Source organism: Bombus impatiens, unplaced genomic scaffold, assembly GCF_000188095.3.
Source record: "Bombus impatiens unplaced genomic scaffold, BIMP_2.2 scf_0102, whole genome shotgun sequence".
Lineage (NCBI taxonomy): Eukaryota > Metazoa > Arthropoda > Insecta > Hymenoptera > Apidae > Bombus > Bombus impatiens.
Window position 1 is genome coordinate 1,717,405 of NT_176521.1, and position 16,390 is coordinate 1,733,794.

Sequence of the window (16,390 nt, forward strand, 5' to 3'; positions counted from 1 at the left end):
TTTATGATTAGCAAGTTCCTTAAATTTGAGTGATTTCTCATTTCAACTGTTCGCAAAATTCTTTTCTCAGTTAAGAGTAAATTAAAAGTGACTTACAAGAAATTCGAAGTTTACAGTGGAATCGGAATGATTTTTATCTTTCTTTTTTATGTTCTCAAGGAGCGATTCATAGAATTTGCAATTGGTCGCTTATCATAGACCTGACATAAGTTTCTGATAAACCTAATCACATGGTTGAGGACAGACACTAAAAAGCAACGGGGAACGTCTTATTGCGCGCGAAGGACTTGTTCTGTTGTATTTAGCCGTAGATATCTGCTTCGTAGATTAGGAACAGAGGGAATGGTAACAGTGACCGATAAATTTCATGGCGACTGTCTCTTACTTGTAATTAAACGCACAATTTAAACGGGCCGTTAATGTCAGCATGCCCAAACCAAAGTGTCTTCTCTTGGTAGGTATGCTTAGAAAGCTGGTTTAAGGCTAGGATCAATTGGATGGTGTTACGTAATAAATAGTGAACCAGCAAAACTAACAGTTGTAAAAATGCACGACTCCAAGTTTTATCTTCTTCTGAACCTTCTATTTTGCTCGTAGCTAGGAGATAATGACTTTAGAATTGCACAGTTGCTTAGAGATACCTGACAACAAGTATCTAAATACATTGAGAAAACTGCAGTTACAATTATTCTCCTTCTACAGTTCCTAAAACGATTCATTTTTAATCATTCTAATCAGAAATAGATTTTAAATCCCTTAATGTTAGAAATGATTCATAATGACGTTACTTGCAAATACTTCTCTTATATAAGAATATTCAAGTATATCATAACAATTTTTTAAATCGACAAGAATAACATTCTACTCGATAAAGACTCGCATATATTGAAATAATCCATGCATGTCACGTGACAATTACAAGCGTTATCATCGATCCATCATATGAAAAAAAGGAACATGATTTCATTATGCATGCGTATAAACGAAACGCGTTCCTAATTACGGGATTGTGACGACCCATGCCACGTACCAGTCGAACATCTGCGATCCATCGTGACGGATAAATCACCTTGGGACCACCCTCCAATCGCATCTCGGCCATCGCCTTGCATATAGACAGTTACTAATGAGCCAACCCCATTTAATTAACCGTATATAGCTTCGACGCAACTGCCGGACTATTTCCTGGTTAGCACACCACGCATTGTAGTCCTCTTTCGACGCAGCCCTTCTTTCACTGCCGGTTCAGGGACTGATACATATTTCGTTAGCAGTAGGTCCTAAGTGAGCTACATCTGTTCGATATGCATTTGAGATATGATTTTACATATTTTATCGAAGATAAAACGAGACGTTTGATACAAACGAGACAGAAGTTTAAAAAATGTATATCATATTATACTAACTTGCAGGAGTGAAGATTAAGAAAATTGGATACTATTATTTTGATGTTTAGCTTTGAACGAGTTTAATATGTATAGACTGTCTTCGTATTTAATGTGTTACCGTACAGTTCCATTCCTTTTCTTTTCTTTCTTTTTTTTTCTTCTTTTCATAATAACGCTTTCGATATCTCATATGATTCATTTGAAAACATACATAGTGATATGAAAATGTAAAACGTTATAAGTCGAGAGGTTATATTCTCCCGAACTGTTGTATAAAAACTACTATGCTATTGTATACGCTTCGCACTAAGTATACCAAAGAATTAGGTATATTTATTAATTTCATATTTTTTTATTGAATAAACGTAAAATTATCTCTTTCAATACCGATGTACTATATACGTATTACAAATCACATCGAAGTGAAAAATCGTCTTCCATTTTTATATCATTACAAACGAAGAATATTCAGAAATAATATTAAACAAAATATGCGAAAATAGATTCAACATTTATTAAGCAGTTAAACATATCAATTATATGAGTTTGATAACGAAATATAATAAAATAAAAATGAAATAACTGTCATCTTCTTAAAAAACATCGCTACCATCGGCCTCCGTGGCGCAATCGGTTAGCGCGTTCGGCTGTTAACCGAAAGGTTGGTGGTTCGAGCCCACCCGGGGGCGGTTTCTTTTGTTTTTGGAATCTTTTACCTATACAATAATAAGCGTAAAATCAATATCTTTCATTCGTTTGCACCTGATTTTAACATTAACAATAACATTTTCAAGTAGAATAATACTAACGTTATTTTATAATTGTGAGACTATAATTATTGTTTTACTAGGAAAATTATCATCAAATATTACATATTGGGTGCATGAAGTCGATGTTAATAGATTAAAGGTAAAATTCAGTTATGCGAATTTGATTATGGGATAAGACTATGATGAAATGAAATGAGATTATTATGAAGAAATTGTATTTGAAATGTAGATGTTTAAATCTGAAACTAAACTGATTGTTTTTAAAAGTAGTCTTCCATGATTAGTTATTTAATGATTATTAGCACAGAAGTATTGAAATAAATGGTATGTAATATTTGCTTCCAATTTATATTAATAGTATGTTATTTCAAATGGCACCAGTGGCCGATCGGGACAAAATTTGGTAGGAATCATTGGATAAAATTGTTGATCTAAAATGTATCTTAGTTTCGCGGTCATGCGTTCTGAAGATACAGGTCCCTATACACCCCCTATATATGTAATAAATCTCCGCTGCTATTAGATCTGTTGGCGACAGTGTTTTCATGATTTATTTAACACAACCAATATTGATGTCTGTTTTTAACCCCTTAGGTGCGATGCGCCACTATAGTGACTTTCGCGGATGTCATCTTATATTACAACGCGCCACTCTACTGATTCATTCGCTTACCGTTTGAATTAAATGATGTATTTCATTTGTCTTGCTTTACACTATTTTCATTCTCGCAATGTTTTATAATAGTGTTAACAATATACAGGCAGAATATATAATCTTTGTTTTTGATAACAGTATCAATTTTTGATTGTCACTATCAGACATCAATTGTTACTTTCCGTTAAAATAAATATATCATTATTAGATGTTCTTTTTAACAGGCCGATCCGTATCCTTCTAATTTTTTAGAATCTTCAACCTCAGAATGTCGCTTCAAAACAAAAGAAAGAAAGAGCAATTTGAAAAACACTATCGCGCTATGAGTAACGTGGGTCTATGTGTCGTTCCGTGCTTTAAAATATATCACACTCAATTGTATTATTAATTATTAAAGTAAATTATTCCAGTTAAAGTATATGCATTATATCTTTGAGAAAAATTATAATTTAATTATCAAAAACTTCGTTCCAATGTGCTTGCGTAGAGAACAGTAGAGAAGCTTGCGTAGAGAACAGCATTATCCATTACATATTGCAGTGCTGTATCGTTTACGCGTAATTCGCATCAAACTCTGTCGTACAGAGAAACAGCCCTGCACAAAATTCAACCGTACCTAAGAGGTTAAAAGGATCGTTTCTTTTCGTTCATTAAGTAGTTTTGAGTGTAATATATACGTAACGTATATTTGTATCTCAGCCATATTCATGCTAGCATTAAAGGATCTATTATACATACGTATATAGGTATTTGTATTCGAATGCATGATTTTTCGAAGCTAGGGTTTTATATTTCAGGTCTCCTATTTTAGTCTATGATATCCAGAAAATTTCATTTTGATTGGCCAAATTTTGTCTTGGTCGGTTTAAATAAAGAAAAAAAAAATATAGATCGTCTGTACACGAAATTGTTACAAATTTTTATCTGTAAATTAGAAGTTATAAAAATCTGATTTCAACGGCGCCGTGGCTTAGTTGGTTAAAGCGCCTGTCTAGTAAACAGGAGATCGAGGGTTCGAATCCCTCCGGGGCCTTCGCTCGCAGAAGCAAGTATTTTTATTTTTCTCCGACATATAAAAATAAAATCGAAATGCTTGTATTGAAATAAATGAAATCGGATTTTTATATTTTTGTAAAACAATAATTTTTATACATACGATATGATATACATATTGACATATATATATATGTATATATATATATATACATTATTGACGTAAATGTATACATGTATACATACTTTAGAAATTTGCATATAAGAAAATACAATATATTACAAGTAAAATACAAACTCATCAGTCTTTTAATAAATTTTTATTAATATAAAATCAGCATAATGTTATCTGTATGAAAAATATTCTGAAGTCAAACATACATATATAAATAAAAAAATAGGCTATACTTTTATACTATTCGTATCATAACCTGATATTAAAGAATAAATAGCCTTAGTTTGTTATGTATTTTCTTTTATTTAAATTTATTAGAGAAAAGCACAATAAAATCTAAAGACGAATAACCAAGTTTACGCGACAGTGTCGCCACGCATATGTGACTTTGCAAAGGTGGCTGCCTTGCGCGCCAAATATACCAGTGAAGGAACTTCGTTGTTGTCGTTTGGTGTAGTGCGCCGTGTTATAACCTCGTTTCGCACGAAAATGAATTCGTATACGGATCCGCTTCGTTTGAACGAAGAACGTTTGTTTGTAGATTTGGTGGAGAGTTTGCCAAAGAATATTAAGGATACGAGGAATATCTTAGAAATTCGTGACAATATGCTGTACGTGTGGAATCCGAAGGAATTTTGTGTGATGGCATTAAACGTTGCGGCAGCGCGTGGAAAAAACGATGTTCCTTATCAAGTAAGTCAACAACATTTAATTCAAAGACAGATTGCATGATTTCTACAAAAATGAATTGAAATCAGTGATGAAGTATACATTTACGTCTAATAGTTTGTTGTATACAGACCTAACTAACCTCCATAACGCTTCTTAAAATGTGCGCAAGCGCTTTGCTTTATTGTCTTTGTACGTTTAAACTTCTATAACATGTAATGGAAATATAAGCATCATATAATGGAAATAAAACTATAGTATACTTCGTTCTTTTAAATTATTCAAACTTTATCGTGAAAATTAAAAAAATTTTTTTCTTTGATACATGAAAATAGTACACTTTTTGTTATGAATGCTATATAAATTTTACTTATTGATATCTAGAAACTACTTTCTATACTGTAACCTGTTTTGTATATAATCTGTACTAAAAGAATTCCGAAAAATTAAAAAATTTATAGTATATTAGTGTTAAAAGTGTACAATCAGTACAGTAAAAATTATACTGAAGCAGCAATTTGTATTTATTATGTTTTAATGCAGTAATATTATTATGTTTAAAAATTTTGTGCAGATTCATTTTAATATTTTTTCTTGTATAATGACTCATACAAATTTCGATTTTACACAAATCTCATTCTTACACTTTTATTAATTGGTCACCCATTTGTTCAATCATTAAATTTTCTTTGGATATCGATTATTATTAAGGATTATATATATGCAAAATTTTGTCGTCAAAAGAAATGTGGCAATCAACCCTCGTAAAAGTTTACCATGTACAAATAGAATACAGCCTAAGTATAGAATGAAAACCCAGTCATCGATAAACGTGATAAACCTTCCTAACTCGCTTTTCACCAACCCATTTACGCTATGCTCTTATTCCAATTAAAAATCTCGATCGTTAAAAGTACATTCAACGGATAAGCTTAAATTCCCAAGCAATGAAAGAAATTACGAGAGTCGTGCGAAAAGGGCCGATCACTTTGGTCGGACTAATGGTTCCGTGAAAACGGGAGTGACATTTGGTCGTTGGTTAAGCAGAAGTTGCTCGATAACCTGGACCATTACCGCGGCACGATGCGTTCGCTTTACGACGATTACCGCGAAAGCGTTTTCTCCGGCGAACTTTTGATTCGGACCGATTAAGCTCTGGCTAAATTATGGTCCACGATACCAATATACACACTTGTAGGGGAGGGCGCGTGCGCCTCTCACTACAACCATGTCCCGCTGGTTAATCGGTGTACGTACATACGCGCGCTAGTGGAAAATGATTACGTGGTAAATGAAAGGGAAGCGGCATGGCGAACTCGCTACGGTGAGAATGGGCAGAACGTTTCGTTCTCGGCTGTGCTTTTATTTCATTTCAATGGCACCGTGGGATCAGCGGCTACATTAATGCCTGGGTGTCCTGGTGTATGCGCTCGCGCGCCACCGCGACCGACCAAGCGGACGCGCGAGAGACCAAAAGACCGGTGAGGGGATAATTTATAGGAAATGGGTTGTTCGACGCTCCGGAGTAATTTAATTAAAATAAATGTCCGTACCGCGGAGGAACGTTACCCACGAACCCGCGGTCCACAACTGCGAATAAAATGCAAATTCAGACCCTTCAACCGGGTTACGTATGGGTATTCGTAGGTAGGTAGATAAAGAGTACGCGCCGAGGGGGAATAGAGAAGTCTCGCCAAGGGTCAACCTCTTTCGTCCTCTTCCTTTTTCTATCTCTCTCATTCTCTTCGGGGACCGATCATCGCTCGCTCACCCGTTGATTTGATAAGGGAAAATCCTGAGGTGCCTCTATCCGCTTCTGCCGGTCCACCCCTTTTTCTATGGATATTTCTGTAGCTGTTCCTCCCTACTCGATCTCCAGAAAAAATTTAAAGGACTTGTTGGGTTGGTAGAATTTTATTGGGTAGATGGAAGTATGGGGAGTAGCAATTGTTCATAAAGCAATACGTTGTTGGCGTGCGCGATGATTTTAAAAACTGAGTTAAAATATGTTCTTGTAATATAACATTTGTTTTATTTCTAAACGAGAGAGACATATTTCTGCCTACGAATCGACCAATTACAATTTTATTATTCGTCGCTTCACTTATTTAATTACATTCGTTTTAAATTCTCTTTATATATCTGTTATCAATACGTATCTTCTGGGATAAGATTAATCAGTTATTACTAACCTACTATACATTCCTTTGAAGTATACATAATACATTAATCTATATTTGTTTCACGTCTGTCAATAGGTATAACGCCTTAGTAACACGCAACAAGCAATTAAAGCGACAACTGACGTATATTTCTCTAAATCATTAAATTTCACATTACATGCTTTTAAAATGTTTCACTAGATATCTACTTATCAACATCCATTTTCTACACAATACCCTTAAAACGCTCATTTCTAGAATATTTACGAAGAGTCCCGAGGAAACATTGACAAACCCAAACCAAACGTGATCCAATTGCGAAGCAACGAACTAGTAACCTGTATCATACCTAATAACCTGCCCTCTTATTTTTCTCACCTTACATATAGTTAACATCGAGGGCAATGATTCTGAATGACCAAGACTCGTTTGATAATTTTTCTAAGACTCAATTGAATCGTCGCCGAGTTCCAAGGGCCACTTTATGGCCGGTACGTGCATGCGCGTTGGCCGACTGAAATATCGGTCGTAAATAATAAAAGTTAGCGAGGTTCCTCCCTGGCGCGCACGGCGGGACTTTAAACCGGAAGATAGGTGTCGCAGGATACGGACGAGGCAGTGTAGAAGGGGGTGGCGACGAGATGAGGAGGGCGAAAGAGGCAACGCGGGGTAGCATCAGGGTGTGGGGCGGAGACAAAGACGCGCTATTGTCAACCGCTCCGCCATCGGAACCACCATCCGCCGCGGGAAACTTTGAATCATTTTTATTGCATAGAGTTATCTTTGTTACCAGCGGAACGAACGTCTAAACGCGTCCTCTCTGTCCCTTTCTCTGCTCTTTCTCCCTTCGTCTTCCTTCCAACCGACCCCACCGACACCCACCCCCTGGTCGTTCGTACAGGTTATTCCCTACCGTCGTTGGTCCTCGCCTTTCTGTTTCCCTCTACCTGCACCACCACCCTTTTTGTTCTTCTCGCTCGACGCGAGATAATACGAACGAGGAAGCGTTCACACCCCTTTGGCTGCCCAAATGGAATAAGTTCTTTAATTCGCGAATTTACCGCCGCTCTAACGAATTGCCCGTCCTTCTCGTCGAGATAACAAGCCTTCCTCCTTCTAGCCCCGTTCCCACCTACAAGTTTTAATTCTTTCCTGTACTCTAGGATCGTCAAGTCACGCGGTGATCTATGGAAAATAATCGAATTCGATCGTCACTGCCCGTAGCTTCTCACGTTCTTCTGACTTCTCGAAAGTTGAAGAATAACGCGAAAATTCTGATGTAGTAATATCTTTTTTGTCGTTACTGGAATTATCGATAAAGACCATCAATTTGTAATTTTTTATGACAATTTGATAAATTCGCAAGACTGGATTTTTGCAAATACCTTTCATTTTGATCTCTTTAGAACAAGCTTTGTATCTCGATCATAGATAGTTCTAGTATGTTAAAGGAACAAAGAAGCTGTGAGATCCTTTCGATGTATGGTACGGTAGCAATTCACCTAGCTTACGTGAGCTTTTCTACATACTATCCAGTAGGAAGAGGTCATCTTATCTAAATTAAAAGTGGTTACTCTCTGAATGGCGTTCCAAGGTCGAAACGCACAACGGAAAATCCTGTCTCAGGCTGAAAGAATGGAATATCACGTAATAAGCAAAATCCTCTGGACGATAATTAAAAAGCAATTTTACGGTGACATTTGTACCTACAACGAGGTTTCTTGCCAGAGGTAAATACTCGGACACGCTGGTATACCGCGTGGCAATAAGAATACACGTATAGGGGTGGTCGCGTAGCTACACGCGTGCTTCCAAACGTACAGAGTACGAAAAAAAAGCTAGGTGTCTAGCTTTAATCAGATTATTCTCCGTTTCTCAGTCGCTGGAAATATTTTCAAACTGTGTGTTGTAACGTTTATCTTACGCTTGGTGCTTCTTTATGTTTGAAAGAAAAATACTATAAAATTTTCTTAAATGGATATAATAAGGAATTATTAATGCATTAAGGATCAAACATTGGCTTATACTATAGAAATAAATTAAAGAATATTAAATAGCGTTATTGAGAGACATATATCAAGATATGAAATGTGTATTAGAATAATATGTAAATACATACTGTACAGAGATTTATTATTATGTAAGTGAGACCCTAAAAGAATTTCAGAATTTAAACAAGAATAGTTCATAGAATTGTAGGATCTTGGTGAAAGAAGAAACAGCAACGAAAAGAAAATCAAGTATAAAACAGAATTGACTGAAAAAATAAAAAATTACAACTGAAATGTTTTTTTATACAACCTTGGTTCTTAATGGATTAACTGAAAATTATAATAAGATGGATCTAGTAAGAAACGCGTTAGAAACGACTGTCAAATACATTAAACGAACCACTTGATTTTCTCCGACCATAAAGGCACCCCAAATGGTTTAACCCAATTTCCACCACGAATTTGTATCAGCATCACTCTATACTCATATACGTATGTATGTATATGCATATGACCATTAACAAACGAGGGAAATTCGTACTACATAGCTGCTGCCTAAAGTTGCGTTTCTTTTTCGACATCGCATCACAATCCCCAACGCTCGTTGAAGAAAGAAAGAAAACGACGCAGCAGCGAAAATGTATCAGCGTGGCATGGTGGTAGAACGAAATACGCATGGCAGAGAAGGGAAGGAGAGAAAAGAGGTATGAGGTGGTCCATGTCTACCACAAAAGCCATTGTCCGCCACTTACTGAATTCGTCGAGGCTCTCTCTCACCCTGGCGCCCCTGTCCACAGTGCACACAGGGCTCCACTCTACCAATGTAAAACACTTCCCGTGAATTTTATTGCTCCACGTATCTCCTCGTTCAGTAGCACGTACAAGACCACCTAACCTGTGCCTGTCAACTGACTGGTGGATCATCCTGCACCCCCGTCGTTTGCTTGTACGACCGTACACGGAATTCACCACCGTACAGGGTGTAAAACAAATATGTGTCGAAGCCCAGGCTTTGCGTTCCATCGAGACGTCTTCTCATCAAGCGTTGTGACTCTCGTCTGATCTTTCGAACAGAGGATCGTGTGTCCTTTTTACTCTCGAATAGAAAGTTGAATTTTTTACTTTTTGATTTTCTTGTGGCTGAGATTATGAAAACATAGCTCTCAAGCGTTGATATTTAAAATTATTACAATTAACGCTGAAACTTTTACGTAGACGTTTCGTATCTAAGTGGTTAATCAAAATAATGCTTTTTTTTTACTGAAGATATAGTTTATTTTTTTTTTTCGAATTTTGGAACGTATAAAAAACTTTGAATATAATCTTGTAAGTTTTACACCCTTTAAGCATGTCTATATGTAACTTTCAGCCAAGACACTGGCTTTATCTTTCCAAGAAGGCAGTATACATGCAAAACGGAGTACCGTTAAAATACTCCTTGTATCTTGGAAAGTAGCATGTATGCGTGAAACATACTTTGAATATTCTCCATTATCGATGTTATACGATGACAATGATTCCGTGCTAATAGGCATCTACGATATATTGTTTCCTTTTAACTGAAAATCATTATCCCATTTGGGTTAGATGAATTTTGTTTCATTTTCTTACTAGTCTCGTAATAGCAAGTAAATATGTTTTTAAGAAATTTTGGTTCGCATATTCTGTTGCGCGAAATGCGACCTTTAGACCTTCGTTTCTCATTTTTTGTTTTCACTGGATTCACAAATTTACTAAAAACTGTGCTGTGATAAATAGAGGCCTGACCTAAATCTTACGGGACGCGTGCGGGGTCGCTTGAAACGAACCAAGGGTGGAAACAAAGACAAAAAGGGAAATCAGCTTTTTAAAATACTGAAAATGGCAGAAAATGCGAGATAAGTGTATTAAAAATTTAGTTCACGATTCTTCTTTGAAAAAAAATAATGCTGTAGAGAGAACAGAAGGAAGTATAACACAAGGAATTAATTATTTTAAATTAATTCTACATTTATCTCTAAGAAGGTATAGTTTTTCGTACTCCGCGCATAAACTGGCTAATTTGTGCTCAATCCTAACTTTTTTCACTATCCTAGGATTTCAAAAGATTAAAATTAAGCTCCGATACATATACAATCCAATATCATTAACTTCGTATAAATTCGTCAAATTATTTATCTTGTAATACTCCAATTTCGATATTGTTTACAATCTCGTTCTATTCCTACTAGCATTTATGAATATTAAAAACGAAAAGAAAGCTCCCTTTTAAGAATGTTCGATTGCCCTGAGTATCGAAGGATGGGATATTCCGGTGGTGGGTGAGAGTTGAAGCGAGCTGAAGTGGCTCAGGCGATCCGCAGGGGGTGGCTTTGTCAGCCTTAGAATACCTTGGCAGGCTAATGCATTTCCTTTACAGTTTTAATGGGCATTCATAACTAAGTTTAATAATGCCGGTAGGAGGCCAGCCGTCGCGGTTGCATATCTAATAATTCCACGGCTCCACCTCGCGCAGGAAGTGGCACACAGCACGGATTTTAGTGGTGGCTGCGCGAGTTCATCCCCCTACTACTCTTCTTTACCGAAGCTGAGCTCGAAGACGCGCACGTTCGACCTCTTTCTCTTTTTCCCCTTCTCACGCCCTCTTTTCTAGTCCCTCAAGTCCCGTTCCTCTTCGACTTCCTCCGGGCGGACACTTGGAGAGTTTTCACCCTGCATCGAACCGATTCATCTATTATTCGTTTTATAACGTTTCACGGTAGTTATCCGAAACTTGGCATTTATTTCTGACATACGACTGTAATATAGTTATCAAACCATCTTAAAATGGATCTCCTTTTATAAAAAAATGTTATTTTACCAATTCATATTAATTCTCAGACCGATATCTTTGCTCGGATATTAAACTATATGCGTTAGGGAATAGACTCATCCGACTTTATAAGCAGCGTTCAAATACGTATAAACACTCTATATACCAGATAAAGGAGACATCGATGTTTGTTTCATACACAGGGAGCAATAATTTCAGCGACAGCGCACACAGAAGGCTGGTCTTAATGCCATTGTACTACCAGCTCGAACAATAAGACTGATCACGGCTAATTGCCATCCATTTAAATGGAAAACTTTGCGGCCATCCATGCGACTTAATCACCCACGGAATCGTGTACAAGCAGAATCTCCCGTTCCGTTGAAGATCCTTGGGCAGCAGTGTTGGCGGGTGAGAAGGGGTTCCGGCATAGCCATGGCATAATGGCGTTTTGGTTGTGGACCAAGATATAAATCCCAGCACCGTTATGTGGCACAGAGTACCATCTTAGTTTGGTCTTCGCCGCGTCGACGACGAGAAGCCAGCGGCGCCGTCTCTAATAAATAACCCCAAGACAATGGACACTGTCCAAAACACGGTAGATCTTACGCCTTTAACTTGGGTACCAAGTCTTAACCCTTGGCCGTTCCGAGCAAAGCGCCCGGTCCTGGTCCCCTACCACTTTTCTTCAGTCTCTTGCCACCTCTACGGAGACACAACCCTCTTCCTCCAGCGGTGGCAAAGAGCCGCGAGTCCCAACGTCGCGGTACCCGAGCTTCCTCGCCTCCTTCTCTTCTCTTCTCTTGCTGGAATTATAATGTTTGTTTCTAACAAATTACCATGATAATGCCGGGCGTCGCATGGCGAAACCGTGTCTTCGGTGGCACACTTAAATTACGCGAGTACGAACAACGCCGCCACCGGCGAGAACGCGACCGGAACATCAGCAATGCTGCCGAGACGACCAGAGATTCCTGCCGGGTAGTTGTAATGTTAATTAGCCATTTACCTAACCGTACACCCTGTACACAATCAGATCCCTTACTCCAGGTATTTCCAAGTTTCGTATCTTTAAAATTGTCATTAGAAGGAATCCAGAGGATGAAAGATTTTGATAGTCCAAGGAGATTTTGGTAACTAATCTTGGTGGAGCGAGTCGTGATGATTTATATATTAGCTATTTTTGTAGATCGTGAGATTTATAGGCATAAATGGTAATAATTTTGTGACGTGATGATAAATATTGGATAATTCCGTAGTAAGCGGCAGGTATCGTTTCTTCCTACTTCTTCGCTAATTTTTGTAAATTTGCTAGTTTTCCAATTCATTAGTTTTCCAAACGAAACAGTGATAATATTGAAATTCGTTCTTTTTATTTCTTTTTTATTTTTTTTTCTTTTTTATATTTAACCTCGCGTAAGTATCAAATATATTTGTCTGAATTCTCGATCTAGAAAATAAACGTTTAACTCTGAAACGTTAAAACGATAAGAATTAGTACATTAGGACGCGGTGTTGAAAAAGCAAAATTTGTTAAAATAGTAATTTCATAGTCTTCCTTCACGACCGTTCGCACAATGTATCGTTACAAAAGGTGGTAGATTCCGTCCTAAAACGCGTTCCCATCATCGTATTCGCCGACACGTTGAGCTGGCGCGGCATCATAAAAATTACGTCGAAATCTACGAGCAACGACGTAATACTTTTCACATTTTCGAGCGGACAAGCCATTATATGGAGTGGCTGCGAGGCCACGAAGGCGATAAACTTTATTTTCCAAAATCGTCGGGACGCACGTCCGATGCGTACTCGCGGTCGCGCCCTCGCGTCGTTACGATCGCGATAACACGCGTCCGTAGAAACGTACGACGAGAGATGGCCGAGGATTCTGGGGGAAAAAAACAAAAAATTGTCGGGCGCATATTTTTTGGTCGGTCGCGCGAGATGGGGGATGCGCCACCGCGACGCTTTCACCTCCGTTTTTCCTATAAAACCGTGTCGAAATGTTCGCTCTCCCGCTACTACGACATAATGATCGGCACATAATTCACACATTCGACAAGAATATTCAGCAACGCGGCGATTTAAATAGCTATTCTGGTCAAGTTTATTAATAAATTGAATGTTTGCTATAACGTTTCCGTCGTGTATATTGATAAGACAGCCAGATTGGTGATAGGGATTTTTTCGTATTGCTTCTATGCCAAAAGATTTTATTCCTGTTCCACTGGACGTGAAATTAGAAAGGTACAGGATAATATTTATGACATTGTTTGAACAATTAGTAGCTCGTAGTTTGTTTTTCATGCAATGCTTGTAGGAATTTGTAGACAGCATCGTGGACTTGTTTCATCTGTTAGAATTAGTTTAAGGGGGACAGAGGAAAAATGATACAGATTACGAAATTTTGAATTCGAGATGAAGTTAATTTTTCAAATTGAAATGAAATACTTGTAGAGAAAATAGATATACTTTAGAGCTTTGGGGTTCGAACTTAAAAACTTATTTAGTACCTAAGTAACTGAAATACAATTTCATCGCTACATTTTATATCAAGCAACGTAACGGCTCGCTTTTCTACGTAAGATTGCATAGTCTTATAGTCGTAAAAGCTAGGTGAAATTTGAACAGCCCTGCAACTGCCGTAACTGCGACAAAGTCAAGCGAGTTGGCTACTATATCGAAGGCAGTGTTACGACGTTGCTTTTATTAGAAATCTGCTGCATTACACGAAACTTTTTCAATACCTGTTTTCATCGTTCTTACGCAAAGTTACGTATCAATTTAGATGGATTTAAAAAATTGTCTTCAATCTTTTTACGTCTGTAATAACGCGTTCAATCCACCCTGCAATTGTTCTTTCCCCACGCATTCCTAACCCTTTAAATCTATCATCAAAGAAACTTATGTTAACGCTGTCGTTGATAATTTTTTATTTTCGAAATCGATACAGTCAAACAAATACCCTCAAATATTTTCTCATTGTCTAATATTAGATGAAACGTCAATATATACGAGACGATAATATCAAAAGGAATCACAATGCAATACAAACAAAAGAAATAATATTCAAAGAAATTCTTGAACGCAGAAACTTCATCCACGATAATCTGTAAATATCAAATCATTTAGAGATTCTTCGAAATCAAGAAAAAGGATAGATACATGGAGAACGAACAGTCTCTCTGAGAATCGGTTAAAGAATAAGGTTATAAAATTAGAGAAGACGAAGGGAAAAGGGGCGAAGAGGAGGGAGGTGGTGAACGAACGAGCGGGTGAGCAACGTCTGGCTTGGCCCTGGAGCAGTAAATCCAGAAACGGTGTTACGGGGCGGCCCGGAGATAATGCGCAATCATTTTGGAATGGAAATTAAAATCAGATGATGAATCCTAACGATGCCGTTTATTATTTTAATTTTCCGCGAAGACCGCGGCAACGCAGGCTACCAACCGCTTCTACAGACGTCGTCCGCAGCACTGGTAACTCGAGTTCGAGACACTAAATTACCTTCCTATTAGCCGTATAATTACAAGATGGCCCCGGTAATTTCCGTTTATTCCGACTTCGTCTCGCCGAACTGGGCTTTATATTACAAGCTATAAGCTTTACCTGCCACGTCGAGGAGGAACGCGAGGCCGAGTTTTCCCTTATCGCCGTCGTTAAGCGCGATTTTCATTCGTAACTTACCGTAGACGTCGATATTACGATCGAGACTTAACTATTTGAAGATAGCGTTCGGAAAATGTTACCATAGTATTTCATCTTGTTTGACGTTTGATTGAGTTCTCTATAGACGACGGTATTATAATGTAAACAGACGTCTCTGTTAACGGGCTGAAGAAAGGGTTGCGTTTGTACAGTAACGCGCCAAGCATTTAGGACTATCTGGCAGATAGAAACGTTTTGTTTAAATGAATGAATTTGAGACTCTTCGGACCTCAAAGTTAGAAATTTCTTCTTTTCTTCGTACACCCGTATATTTTTCTGTGTTGCATTAACGTTTATAATTGTTTTAAACAAACACAATCAACATTGACGTTGAAATAAATGCTCTAACTTCTCATAGTTTTCATGATTCTGTTAATAAAAAACCGAAAATATTGCTAATTAGGGTAAGTTCGACTATAGGAAGTACAATTCTGAAAAATGTTCAGCGTCGTTTCACCCTTACGAGCTTCTGAACGTGCCAATAATCAGGGCTTTCGCTCTTTACATCGCAATAAATCGTTGATTTCGCGCCCCCTTTTTACACGCTGGCCCGACAATTTACACTCGCAGTGATACATAAATGCAAACTCGGTCGTTTTCGCTGTTTAACCTCCTTCGTTTTTCTCAGCACATGCCACCGTTTCTCATGGCTTGTTATAACGCAACTATAACATTTTACGACGCTCGTAACGCCGATACGATAACCCAGCATCGTGGCTGGCAGCCGCAGGCATCGGATTCTCATAGACGTTCGATCGCATTTCGTATATTTTGAAGGTTGAAACGAAGCCCATTTAAGTTACGTGGTATTAAAATATTATAGAGGGTTAAATCGATTTTTTAGCACAGAGGGAAAGAAGATATTGTAGATAAATATAGACATATGTAATCTGTAGAATATAGGTAATCGAATAAAGGTAGTGAAGATTTGCGTAAAATTCATAATACGTAAAAATCTTGAAAATAAAATTCTTCAGTAACTCGTGGTATGTCCGTACTTCGTACGTGCATTTAACATCACGCTAATTGTTAAAGATAAAATTAGAATAAGGAATACATTACATCTGTTTTATGAAAATTGTATGATT

The 16,390-nt window shown here is 37.6% G+C and overlaps 1 protein-coding gene and 2 non-coding genes across 3 annotated transcripts in view; all 3 read left to right on the top strand.

Moving 5' to 3' along the window:
* Window positions 1-2,003: 2,003 nt before the first annotated feature.
* On the top strand, window positions 2,004-2,077 carry TRNAN-GUU. Its single transcript has one exon. It is a non-coding gene; the product is annotated as a tRNA-Asn (tRNA).
* A 1,695-nt stretch (window positions 2,078-3,772) lies between these two features.
* On the top strand, window positions 3,773-3,846 carry TRNAT-AGU. The gene has a single exon. It is a non-coding gene; the product is annotated as a tRNA-Thr (tRNA).
* Window positions 3,847-4,385: 539 nt separating this feature from the next.
* Window positions 4,386-16,390, top strand: part of LOC100747672 (nuclear pore complex protein Nup88) — a 71,804-nt gene continuing 59,799 nt past the window's right edge. Inside the window, exon 1 of the mRNA XM_003486161.4 lies at window positions 4,386-4,674. Within this exon, the coding sequence (XP_003486209.1) occupies window positions 4,471-4,674 (204 nt within the window). The 5' untranslated portion in view covers window positions 4,386-4,470. The remainder of the gene's footprint in view (window positions 4,675-16,390) is intronic.